The 13,494-nt window shown below is 38.8% G+C and overlaps 1 protein-coding gene across 1 annotated transcript; it reads left to right on the forward strand.

The window, feature by feature from the left end:
- Nucleotides 1-712: 712 nt before the first annotated feature.
- LMOD2 (leiomodin 2) lies at nt 713-13,134 on the forward strand. The gene is made up of 3 exons (XM_081957216.1): nt 713-1,117; nt 5,760-7,319; nt 12,719-13,134. The coding sequence occupies exons 1-3, from the start codon at nt 845-847 to the stop codon at nt 12,743-12,745; spliced, it is 1,860 nt and encodes a 619-aa protein (XP_081813342.1). The 5' UTR covers nt 713-844; the 3' UTR covers nt 12,746-13,134.
- The last annotated feature ends 360 nt before the right edge of the window (nt 13,135-13,494 follow it).

Below are 13,494 nucleotides of genomic sequence, written 5' to 3' on the forward strand. Positions count from 1 at the left end.
GCAAATCCATCCGCACAAAATCATTTCTATCGTAGCAATATTGTTGTCCCGTTATGCATCTTTAACAATCATTTCAAAAAGGACTTTAGTCGTTAAATTCAGATTTACTTCCATATCTTGGTATTTTTAAAAGAAATATATATATATATTGTACCTGAGTTACTATATTCTTATGTTTAAATCCTTGCCTCATTTAGTGGCATATTCCATAATTTGGGGAACATGGATTTTCCTATTTTTAAGATTTTACCTATTTCCATCTTAAAATTATCAAAATTAGTAAATCTCAAGCTGAACAGTTATTATCCGTTCTCTTACTATTGGGCTATGAAAAGGAGGGGCGATCCAGCTAAGGAAATATTTTGTCCCACTTTGGAATGATCCTAATCATGCTGAACAAAGCACCCCTTTCGTTACCTGGTCTTTGTTGCTTGGGTAGACCAAAGTCTTGTGTGTCAATGGAAGCATGCTTGTTGCTTTATGAACAAGTATCTTCCTGGGCTTCTACATCTACAGATGAGCATTCATTTTCCCTTTATCAAGCCACTCTAAATATGGTTCTTGTCAGCGTGTCAGTAATCCCTGTGTTTAAGAGACATGAGACACTGGTGCATTGGGACATTCTTTCTGCTCAACTCTTGCTGACGTCTGATGCTTAAAACAGAGCATGCTTTCATCCTTCCGTGCATTGTCGCAACCCCCTAGGACTATTTTTAAAAGGTGCTGCCGTTACTGACGGGGTGAACATTTGCCAACCAAAGCAGATGAAGGCACCTCGGTTTCAGTCTCTGTGAATGCTGCATTGTAGTTTCAACTTTATATCAGCCTCATAACAGAAGGGACCATGTCTGGCTTTGGCTATAGGCGAGAGCTTAGTAAATATGAAGAGCTGGATGAAGATGAACTCCTGGCTTCTCTTACTGATGAGGAGCTGAAGGAGCTGGAGAAAGAGTTGGAGGATATTGAGCCTGACCGGAGCCTTCCCGTGGGGCATAGGCAAAAGAGTCTAACAGAGAAAACTCCCACAGGAACTTTTAGCCGGGAAGCATTGATGGCCTACTGGGAAAGGGAGACTAAGAAACTTCTGGAAAAAGAGAGAATGGGGGCATGTGAACAGGTAGGAGAATAACTACATTAATTTGGCCCAGAAATAACTCTTATTCAGTAGAATGGTTTCCTTGCTCTGTATTTTCCATCAAACTAAAATGCAAATTGATCAAGAGAGAAGCTTTATTAAATGTATAGAAGTTGTAGAGTGATATACATTTTCTTCCTCCCTGCTATTAAATTATCATCCCAGTGAATTCATTGCTTCAGAACTCTGCTTCCCAGGATGCTAGTTTACACTGTGAAGATTTTTTTTATATATACAAATATTCTTTTTACTTGAAGGAACATCCAAAAACGTCATCAAAGCACAAGCTGAGAAGTACCGATATGGCCACAGTTGGACTGATTATGTGTTTTTGCTAAATGTCTCACTCATATCTCAGGTTCAGTTACACATATAATATCAAATTCTGTTTAGCATTGTGCTACAACAGATGTGTCGTACATTTCAGACTCATGGCATTTAATTTGTTTTAAGGAAAACCCTGAATTCCAGCAACAGAAGCTTGTACAAAATGATAACTCAAGGGAAATGCTAATTATTGGCTGCCTTTCATGTATTATTATATACATGGAGAGGACCTGAATATTTAAGAGCCTTATTTAGATTTTCAAATAATTCATGGGATGAGGGCCTGTGGCGATATGAACGCTAACTTCAATCTACTTCTTTCTATTATTTTGTACATCGTATTTTCCAGGATTTCAAATTGTAGAAAAGTGGTAGAAGTTAAGAAAGTGGCATGCAAAAGTCTGCACTTCAAATATTTGCTTCTATAGCAAAGTGAGGACAATGCAAGTATATGTTGAAAATTGTTTTTTTTTTATGTATCAACCAGTCTCTATCAATATTCTGTCCATTCGTTCTCCTTTCCCTTCCCCTTATCCCTCCCATTCTGTCTCCAACTCCCCAAATCTAAAGTTTTTAAAGAAAGTTCATAATACGAGCTTTATAAACTCAGAAAAAGGTCCAGAGCATATTATTAAAATGATATGGGAAGGAGCACTGCAGCTTCTGACATGCTAAAAAGTATTCCAATCAAAACAGGTATGCCACCCAGAGCCACTTGTTGAGATGGGCAACTATAGTAATCAAATAAATAATAAATAAAAATTGTACAAATGACTGCTTGACATTTATGGTAGATGATTGATGAGACAGGTAGATAGGTAGGTAGATACAGTAGATAAAAGACAGAGAGAATGATAGATGCATAGAGGTAGTCTTCAACTAATGACCACAACTGAGCCCAGAACTACAGCTAGAAATTGTTAAGTGGGTCACTATATGCTTAATTTTACAACCTTTTTTGCGGGGGTCATTAAGCAAATGCCACAGTTTTTAAACAAATCCATTTTATCTAATGCTCATTTTTTGTCATAAACCTGAAGTAAATACTAGAAACTAGCAAAAATCATGGTCACATGATTGTAGAACACTGAAAATAGCCATAAATAAATAAATGCAAGCCAACTGCCCAAAATGTAATCACGTGATCACAATGTGTGTCCGGCCATCGGAGTTCTGGAACTGTGAAGTCTGTTGTAATTTTGAACTGTCACTAAGTGATCAGTTGATAAGTGAGGACTACAGGTAGGTAGCACATAATGAGCAAGCAATGGATCAGGGGTGTCAAACTCAAAGTCCACAGGCCGGATCCCCCCATGGGGTGCTTACATCCGGCCCATGGGGCCAGCCTGGAAATATCAAAGGACCGGCCCACGGTGCCTCTGCCGGCCAAAACGGGCTGCGTGCGCCCGCCCTGCGGCCCATGTTTGGCCTCCCCATAGCTTGTTTTTGTCTGGCAGAGTGCTGCTAGAGGCTATGGAGGACTAAAACTAGGGGGGGCAAAAATGCCCCCCGTGCACCCCATTTTGGCTGGCAGGGTGCTGCAGGAGGTGTCTGTCCCATTTCGCCCCCACTCACCGCCCCATGGAGGAGAACTACAATGCTGATCTGGCCCTTGAAGAAATCTAGTTTTACACCCCTGCAATAGAAAGAGAGAGATAGATCTTAAATGACTCTTGTTAGAAAATCTATCTGAAGAAGAAGAAATATGGACATAAATTCACCTCTTCCTATTTTAACCTCCTAAATAAAGGGCTATACATTTCAAATTTCAGCCCAGTCTCTATCAGTAATATCATCATAACAACACTGTGCTGACCCTAACAGTCATAATAAGAAAAGAAAGAAATTGACTGATGTCTACCAAAAGATTGGGATGAAGCAAAATCTAAGGAAAATTACAAATATTTGGTTAGACAATAATAAACTAGAAGAAAAAGATTTCTAAATAACTACAATAGGTAATACGGTCTCTCTAGCTAGCCAAATATTACCCATTTTTCCCATATATATATTTGTTTCTTTTATAACAAAACATTGTTTTTCTAGAGCAGAAAATTGGAATGAAACATGATCACCAGTAAAAAGAGAATAGCATTCCTAGCAGCAGCCAGATTACAGGTCTTTATTTAACTCTGAACTGATAGAGTTTCATTCTTATCAGAACCAGTCTGAAGGAATTTATCCTGGTGCTTGAGCCAGGGTGTTGGCATGCAGTCCAATACTAATAGCTACTGGTCATCCCAACTTCCCAAGGGCAGAGCGAAATAACAGTAACAAGCAATAATAAACAATTATAATCCAAATAAGAAAAAAAGCAATGACGAAAAGAGCAGGATTTAGAGTTATGTAATTCAACAGTATACCCAAATAGCAACAACAGTCATGATGTCTGGATTGGAACTGGGAATGTACAAGCACAGTTAATTCTAGACTTAATTTCAACCTACACTTGACACTGCTTGGCACTTCTCTGAAACTGTTCTGTGTTTTTAAGCCCAATGGTTGTAATTCATGCTTCAAACTTTAAAGACAAAGCACGAACGCTGCAGGCATTGAGGCTGTATGGATAATATTCTTTTACAGTTCAACAGTGTTCTAGCTCCCTATCCCAACACACACACACACACACACAGGTACGCACAAACACACAAACTCTGTGGGTGTCTGCCTGTGTAACCGCAAAAAGGAGAACAATAACAGGTTAGGCATAATTAATGGCCTTGAGTATACTGCTGATACCCCATTTTTCATCTGGGAACTTCGCATGGTTGGAAGAAAACTAATTGTAGCAGCTTGAAAGAGGAATATGCAACAATGGGAGATCTAAATTCGCTATGCTTAATTGCTGGATCCAGAATTTGAATATCAGGGGTTTTTTCATGCTTATTAATATAGCTCTTTGTATTATTACGGGATTTCCCCCTCTCATTTCAGTTCTAGAACTGATAAAGTGAGGCTATGGTTAGCAGTTGGGAGATAAAACTGCTTATACAATTAAGAGGACTGGATTCGAATTATTTTTTCCCTTTGTCGTGGGAGAGGGAATGGTGAGCATTTCAGTGTAATTCAAGCAAAAAAAAGGTGGTGTAGTCAATGCAAGTTTAGCAAAGAAGGGATCCAAATAACATAATTAGGAAGCACTCACCGAAGAAACAAAACTGACAGCATCAACTGCTTTTTTTCTACATTGACATATCTCTACGTGAGATGTCAACACTAAAATTGTGTGTACTGATTTTGTCCTGTTCTAGTTGTGGAGACAGATTAGGAGGGGACGAGCAACTTTTCCTTGTCCAAAAATCTAACCTGGACTTTGAGTGGCATGCTAAAAATCCATAAATAGGATGTATTTATTTACAATTAATTGTGTTCTATAAATTCACTCTTGTTAAAAATTATAGTCTGGTAACAAAATCGACCAGAGCTAATATAATGGGTTAAAAGCCTAGAGTAGAAAGTGGGACACTGTGAGTTCTAGTCTTGTTTTAAGGCACAAAGCCAGTAGGGTTGCCTTGGGCCAGTCACTCTTCCTTAGCCCAAGTAAGGAAGCAATGGCAAAACATTTCTGCAAAAGTTGCCAGGAAGAGTACAAAGGCTTCTCCGTATAGTCATCAGCTATCAAGACTGATTCGAAAGGACCAAATTAAAAACAAATGAACAAACAGTGAGCTAGCTCTTTGGGGATTTTCTGCGGTGCTTAAAGGGATCTTCTGCAGGATGACATTTCAGGCTATCCCCTTTTGGATTAGAAGAATGAATGAATGACACATTATGCTAAGTAAAAGATTTTAGAAATTACTCAATTACCAATCATTTCTTATTTTCCTCACTCAAGATCAGAAACATGGTGGTCCTGGAGGAAGCTAACTTTCTCTCTTTGGGGGATTTTAAAATCACCACCTGTAGCTGGTACTTCCCAGGGTGATGTTTGCTGAAAATATCCAATATCCAATTACAGGCAAATGGAGGTTAGAGTAGTACTCATTATGCTATTAACCCTCAGTAATATTGGGAACACTTTCTAATAGATATTGTGACACATAATCACAACATTCTTAAATTCAAACATCTTCAATAAATTGTGTTCAGATGCTTAAATACATGGAGTATTTTTATGCAAAACTGAATTTGAGAGTATGGCTTCTCAAAAATAATCACAGTGCATAATTTTTCTATAATAATTATCTGGGAAAGATCATCATGAAAGCTCACTGGAATGAAATTTGAGGACCTTTACAGATAAAATGTATTTTTATCATTTACTTTTGATCATAACTGAACCATAATTCCCTTGTAGGATTATAAGCAAGAAGAAGAAGAAGAAGAAGAAGAAGAAGAAGAAGAAGAGGATGATGATGGTTCAGAAGAAATTAAAGAAGAATATTTTAGAGGAAGTAACAGTGAAATTTCTGAAGAAGCACACACTGAAGAAGAAGAAGATGATGAAGAGGACAAAGAGGATGAGAATGAAGAGGACGAGAAGAACAATGAGGAATATGAGGAAGAGGAAGAGGGTGAAGAAGATGACCGAGAAGAAGAAGCAAGTAGTACAGATGATGAAGAGGAATCTGTTGAAGAGTGTGAAAAACTTCCAAATACTAAGAAGCAAACTTCACTCAACATTAATCTTAAAAACTACAATGAAAGTGAAATTGTTACCAATGGTCACAATGAAAAGGAAGCAGAGTATTTGAACTACAAGATGGGAGCCATGCATCCATGTGGAAACCCAACTGTGATTGAAGATGCATTAGAAAACGTTAGGAACAATGATGCCGAAACTACCGAGGTAAATTTAAACAATATTGAAAATATCACACCACAGATGCTAACACATTTTGCTCAGGCCCTACGGAAGAACACTGTAGTGAAGACTTTTAATCTGGCTAACACTCATGCTGATGACAGTGTTGCGATAGCTATTGCAGGTATGCTAAAGGAGAATGAACGCATTGTGAGTCTGAATCTAGATTCTAATTTTATCACAGGCAAAGGAATTATCGCAATCATGAGGGCTTTACAGAACAACAAAATTTTAACAGAATTACGATTCCATAACCAAAGGCACATAATGGGCAGTCAGGCTGAAATGGACATGGTTAAACTTTTAAGGGACAATTCTACTATTGTGAAACTAGGCTATCACTTTGAGCTTGCTGGACCAAGAATGACTATGACAAGCATTCTGACAAGAAATATGGATAAACAAAGACAGAAACGAATGCAAGAACAGAAAGAACAACAGTCCAGTTGGGATGGAGCACTCAATCCAAAGAACAAAGCATTGCAGAAGGGAACTCCTGGTTCTTCACCGTATTCATCTCCTAGAAGTTCACCTTGGTCTTCTCCAAAGGTTTCTAAGAAAATCTCAGCTCCTCAAAACCAGCTTTCACCTCCCAAAAGGTCACCTATGCCTTCTCCAAAGATTTTAAAGAAAGCCACTGCTATTAAAAACCAATCTCCATCCCCATCACAATCACCACCTCCACCACCGACTGCACCACCTCCTCCTCCACCACCACCACCACCTCCTCCTCCTCTTCTTCCGCCACCACCTCCTCCTCCTCAAATAGTTATAGAGAAAAAAGCACCCACCAGGAATATTGCTGAGGTTATAAAACAGCAGGAAAGTGCCAAGAGGGGTCTACAAAATAAGCAGAAGAAGAAGAAAAGCAAGAAAAACAAACAATATGAGAATACAATATTAAAAGAAATTAAAAATTCATTAAAGTCCATCCCAGACAATATATCAGAAGAAGGGTCACGTCCTTCAAGCCGACCTTCTACCCCAGTAAGATCACTCCACAGTGATCTTATGGAGGCAATCCGTGGAAGTAATATAAAGCAACTAAGGCGGGTAAGTAATTGTAATTTCAGGAGCTGATTTAGAACTGGAAGCAAGTTGGTAGATAATCACAATTTTTTCAAAGGGTAATCTATAAGGTGATAAATTTTTTATCATTGTGTTGAAAAAGAGAAAGTACTGCCTTAACTTGCCTCTGGGAATTTGTAGGAATTGAGCGCTGGTAGTGAGGTCATCTTGATAGATAAGAACCCTCAAGAAGGATCTCCATAGACAGAGCTTCTTACTGAACAGCCTCTCAAGCCCTCTCAGCTGGCATTTTTTTATATGAAACAAAATTACGATGCTCCTACAAATAATTGATTTCTCATTGCTATTCTTTCACATTTCTCCTTTGGGCAAAAAAATAACTTTTCTGCAAAATAAGAGGTCTACTCACCTTTAGATTCATTCTTGATTCCCAGTTCCATCCTACTTTATTATTTGCTCCAATTTTCTGTCTTAAAGTGAACTAGGATTTAAAGATAGGACAGTTAATTTGATTCACAAGAGAGAAATCTTAATTACAGACAGACATTCAAGGCTCATGTAATCTTGTCATCCTCATTGGATTTAAAGATAGGAGGGAACCTCAGTGTTTAAGATGAATATGAAGCAAACCATTCCTAGTCCCTCAGATAAGACAACTGCTCAGTGAAAAGAAAATGGAGTCGTGTCCCATCCCCCGTCCCCCCCCCCCCCGAATTGTACAAAGGGAGGAATTTTGCAACTTATAGTCTTTTGGGGTGTCTTAAATGGCTATGAAGTTGATCATTCCACCTATTTCACACAGTTCTAATGACATTCATATTGTAAAGTGACAAGAACAAATCTAATATCTAATAGGTGGGCTTTCAAAATGACCTCATAGCCAGGGACGTGCAGTCAGGGGAGGCAGGGGAGGCAGAGCCTCACCGCTCTCATCATGAAAAGAAAAAAAAGGGAAAAGGCGCTGCGGAGCCTTGGGGAATGGGACCATGTGTGCAGGAGGGAGGTGCAGGAGGCTCCTCTAGCCTCAGCCTCCCTCCTGCACACGTCCCATTCACCGCCTTCTGTTGGGTTCTGACGCCGGAGCTCATGGTTCCAGGGTGAATGTGCATGCGCGAGCAGCTCCCTTCCTCGCACTGAGCAACGGCGGGTTTACGGGAAGTTGCTCGCGAAAGTGGAAAGTGCGACTGACTTTTCGGACTGGCGGCTACCATTTCCCTGCCAGCTCACTCGCAAAAGTACCCTGGAAACCGAGTCATGGTCGGTGCCTTGTTAAGAATTGAGCTGCTGAAAGAGACAGAGAGAAAAAGCAGATGTATTTGTTTTACAATTATTATTTTGTGATACGATATTGAACATAGCGCTTAGAAGGCCATGGCTGATTCCAAGAAAACTAAGCAGGGTCAGATGTGATTAATCTTCGGTTAGGATGGGGACCCAGGAAATCCTAGGCGGGGAATGGGACCACGTGTGCAGGAGGGAGGCTGAGGCAGCCTCAGTCTCCTGCACACGTGGTCCCATTCCCCGCCTTCCTGATGATGTCACCAGCCTCACCAGCCATAAACCTCACCGCACGTCACTGCTCATAGCATATAACTAATCAATCTTTGCTGAACGACCTGAATTTCTAATACAATTAGTAATCTTTAATCTTTATTGTGGTTCAAAAGCGATTTGCATTTTTGAAATTGTACAGGGGAAATTATTTTTGTTCAGTCATATTTCTTATATTAGCAGATCACCCCAAATTAGGGATGATGGAATTTGGCATTTGTAAAAGCTCTCACACAATTGATTTGGGAAAATGCCTCACACATCATGTATGCCAGCTTCTCTAATTGGAAGGATAATGTTAGAGTAACAGGATGTGAAAGCAAAACAACCCCCCTCCCCACCTTCCTATGGGTAATCAATTCTACAAAGAAGACACTTATATGTCAGTATAGATATTCATGTGTAATGAGCTAAAGTAGTTGCAGAGGTGGGTTCCTGTCAGTTTGGACCGGTTCAGCCGAATAGGTAGTAACTCATCCGGACATGTGACCATACCAGTTCTATCCTGGGTGCCGCCATCTTTATTTTCTGTTCTGCACATGCGCACAACAATCTTCATTGAAAAAATGAAATCCCCCCTTTTTAAATGGTATGTGCATGCGCAGACCTTTTTAAGTGCGAATGTGCACTTCTTTAATTTTTTTTATTTTTGAATAAACACAAACAAACAAGACACAACAAACACCATAAAAACATCTTCCATTACAAATTGTAAAAAGTGTGTCAATTGGTTACAAAGAACTTTCGTGCATCCCTTCCACAGTCATCACCTATGATTCATATCAAATTATATATTTTACATCTGATATATTTATATATATTGCTATCATCATACCTCATCCTTCATATGACTATAGTTGTTTTAACGTCCCTTTATAACAAATATTCCAAAATTTAAAACAAAACCACATAATGGCATTCCATTATCTATTTTCAATATCCTCCAGCAACATTATATCTTTATGACACATTCAAAGTAAAAATTAATTATGTTTGATAACAAAATTTTTGGACCTCTTTTCTTAATCACTGTTTACAATTTATATCCAATTTCCCTTTTATCATGTCAATACAATTATTACATTATTATCATTGTTATATTATAAGTTTTCATACATAACAGAGTTTTTAAACTTCCTTTCATAGTCACCATTTACATTTATACCAAATTTCCTCTTATCAAACCAATACATATGTGTACATTGTTATCACTATCAATTATTTATCTAGCTTTATCCATTATCACTTCATTTTTAACATAATGCTCTAATTTTAACTACATTTAACTAGTATTTTGTTATTAATTCCCATATCTCAACCTGTGTCTTTCCAGTAATAGTGTAGTCCTATTTCTTTTGCCATTTGTGGAATTAGTCTTCTAGTTATTTCCTTAATCAAATTTGTGTGGACTTCTCTTCGCAGGTTGTTGCTTGTTACATATTTTGTAAAATCTCAAGACCCTCCATCAGCATCTTTAATTAGCTTATCTTTGGTTATCAGTAGTGCTTTTGTCAAAGTTTCTCTCCTTAAGTCCATCAATTCTTCTCTTTTTTCTTCTTATATACCTTGAAATGTGGAGTAGAGTGCCTTACCATCTATCTTCCCTTTCCATGTTCCACTCTTTCCATCTCCAACCACACTCAGTTCACTGTCAATATCCACAATTATCTTGCCTCTTTGTTCATTTTTCCCCTGGGTTATTAGGACTCTAGTTTCCACTTTTTCCATTTGCTGGATATCTTCCATTTTTCCATCAGGTTTTACCACATTACAATTTATATTTTCAATATTTTCCAATCTCTTCTCAACTCTCTCTTGTTATTTTTTATACTTTTTGAATTTCAAACATAATCTATTGTAATGTTATGGTTTCTTCTTGGTGTTGCTCCATCCTTCCAATTAGTAAACACTGCGACTCTAGTTTAAAAACAAAGCTTTGTTTTGACTTCTTTCCAGCTACCAAAGAGCATTCAAAGAGCACCTGCATAAACAAACCATGCTCTTCTTCTTATATCTTCTATAAACAAGCTGAAGCCTTTGAAGTGCAAGGTCAAAATGATTAAAGAAAAGAAAGAAAAAGCAATGTTTCCAGGACTCAACCTCCAACCCCCAAGTGGCAGTGTAACTTCTTTTCCCTCTGAGGTTACTTTCACTTTAAAAAGTAAAAAATGTTTAGAAAACTTCTATCCATAAAAAAATAAAAAATAAAAAAGGATAACATACTGTCCAATAATGCTTAATTTCACCGCTTATTTTCTTTTCTTAACCAATTTAATTTAGCTTCAATCTTTTTGGGGCAATCTTTTATAAAAATAAGATTTCCTCACCAGATAGACACACTTTCTCTTTCCACCTTCCTCCCGATGTAGAGCTGTCCCAACTTCAGCAGCTTGGGGCTGTGCTTATGTCGCCGGCAAGAAGAGATTCTCTTGGATCAATCAGGGACTTTGCGGTGTCCCTGAGATCAGCAAGACATATTCTTCCCTATCACCGTCTCTTCGGGGTTTAGGTCCAAATGGACTGCCCAGCGGCAAAAGTATCGACTGTGGTCTTGGAGCTCTGAGATCGACTGTCGTATCATCGCGACATCAGCTCCTGTCTCCTGCAAATGTGCACTTCTGTGTGCATGCAAAAATTTTTGAGCACTGAACTGGTTGTAATGTCAGCAGGAACCCACCCTTGAGTAATTGATAGATATCCAAAAAGGTAATGCAAAAGAAAGATCTGATTTTTATTGTGTGTCTACTTACCTTTTTAAGGGAAATGTAATCATTAAAAGAATCAGCTCAGAAATCAGGTCTATTTTAACTTTTGGTTGATCTACATTGTAACATTCTACCGTCAACCACATGGACACGTGCAACACGCTCATGCGTTGTACCTGCCTGTGACGCCTCCGCAAGCCTCTGCGACACTCCAGCTGCTCGGCGGAGCATCACACAGGTGCCGTATGCTCCATGTGTGTGTGCGGAAGTGCCAAAGGCTTAAAGGACAGATAAGGAGCTCAGGCGGCTGGGTGGGACCTCCGTAGCACCGTACAGGAATGGTAACAAGTGCTCCGGGCAGGCTCCGGTACGCCCGTACTGGGGCGTACCACCTGCAATGCACTACTGGTATGTATGTTTCAGGAGGGATTCTAAGTACAAAAGTCATTTGAACTTGAAGCACTTATTTTGACTTTCCCATGACTTCCATGGGAAAAATCAACCCCAATCTGGAGAGGGGAGTTGAGATGTATAAAATGCCCATTTCATCTGTTAAATACTTCAATGCCCTCTGCAGATTAGCCAAGCCAAACCCACTGTAGAAGCTGTGGCCCAAAATTTGGGGCCTACTTTTGAAAAGCATAAAGAGAAGTAGAATTATGTTATTTAAATTTTTGCAGCTCATAAAGGCCATTCTGTGCAGGGGCCTCAAAACTTGGCAACTTTGAGACTTATGGAGTTTGTCCCAGAATTCCTCAACCAGCCCTACTGGCTGAGAAATTCAGGGAGTTGAAGCCCACAAGTTTTAAGGATGCCAAGTCTGGAGACCCCTGCAATAATGGATGGAAAAGTCCTCAGTTTAAGAGGGGATTTACTTAATGAGTTTTAAGGAGTAAATCAACTTACGCAACTTAAGATATACATTTTGCTGCTTCTCCTCACCTCTCAGCAGGGATTCTAATTTTTTGTCACATATGCTCACTTTGAGATCACACTGTTTTACATCCTTGCCATCAAGCCCAATACGTATCTAAAACATCTATATGTCTTTACTATTACAATACACAGTGCAATAGGACATTGAAACATGGGTTTTTCACTACTTAGATGATTTATTCTTTTAATTCTAGTTCATGTTCCTAATAAGCAAAACATCTTTCTTTTTAGGTGGACATCCCAGAAGCTCTGCGGTAAATGTCAGCCAACACAATGAAATGAAGATTTGTACAAATTCTCAAAGAGAGGTACTCAACTCAATCATTCTACAGTGATAAAATGGGTTGATGTAAATCGCTTCAAAGTACATTCTTAGATTTGAGACATATATAGAAAGTGCCTTTGAAACTTCAAGCAATACTTTGAAGACTTCAACAGTGTTTTTGTAAATATGGAGAGTACTTTTTTAATTTAATAAGATTCCTCAGAAGAAATAGTTTATGTAGTTATTTATGTTGATATCAAGTAGCATTTCATGGAACATGTCCTTTCTATTAAAAAAGCACCTGTTCAATTTATCTGTGTTTCTTTGCCTGCATTATACATTTGCAATAAATGTGTTTTGAGTTTCCAAGTGGAAAAAAACAGTATTTGTCTTGGTTTGTTGTGAAAACTATTATATGGGTTAAGGAGTACTGTTAGTCTGAGAAGGATCTTTCTATGCTGAAGATTTGGTGGGTATTTGTGTGGTGTTATCAGTGGTGGGATTCAAACATTTTTACTACCAGTTCTGTGGTCATGGCTTGGTGGGCATGGCATGGCTTGGTGGGCATGGCAGGGAAACGATACTGTAAAATTTACATTCCCACCCCACTCCAGGGGAAGGTTACTGCAAAATCCCCATTCCTCTTGATCAGCTGGTACTCAGGAGGCAGAGAATAGATGGGGGCGGGGCCAGTCACTGGTGGTATTTACCAGTTCTCTGAACTACTCAAAATTTCCACTAC

This window comes from Natrix helvetica (genome assembly GCF_964273705.1).
Source record: "Natrix helvetica genome assembly, chromosome: 6".
NCBI lineage: Eukaryota > Metazoa > Chordata > Lepidosauria > Squamata > Natricidae > Natrix > Natrix helvetica.

Excerpts from the sequence above, each read along its gene's own strand:
- LMOD2 (XM_081957216.1), top strand. The coding sequence starts at position 845 with ATGTCTGGCTTTGGCTATAGGCGAGAGCTTAGTAAATATGAAGAGCTG. Across the intron at positions 1,118-5,759 it reads GAATGGGGGCATGTGAACAG|GATTATAAGCAAGAAGAAGA; the intron begins GTAGGAGAATAA and ends ATTCCCTTGTAG. Across the intron at positions 7,320-12,718 it reads ATATAAAGCAACTAAGGCGG|GTGGACATCCCAGAAGCTCT; the intron begins GTAAGTAATTGT and ends CTTTCTTTTTAG.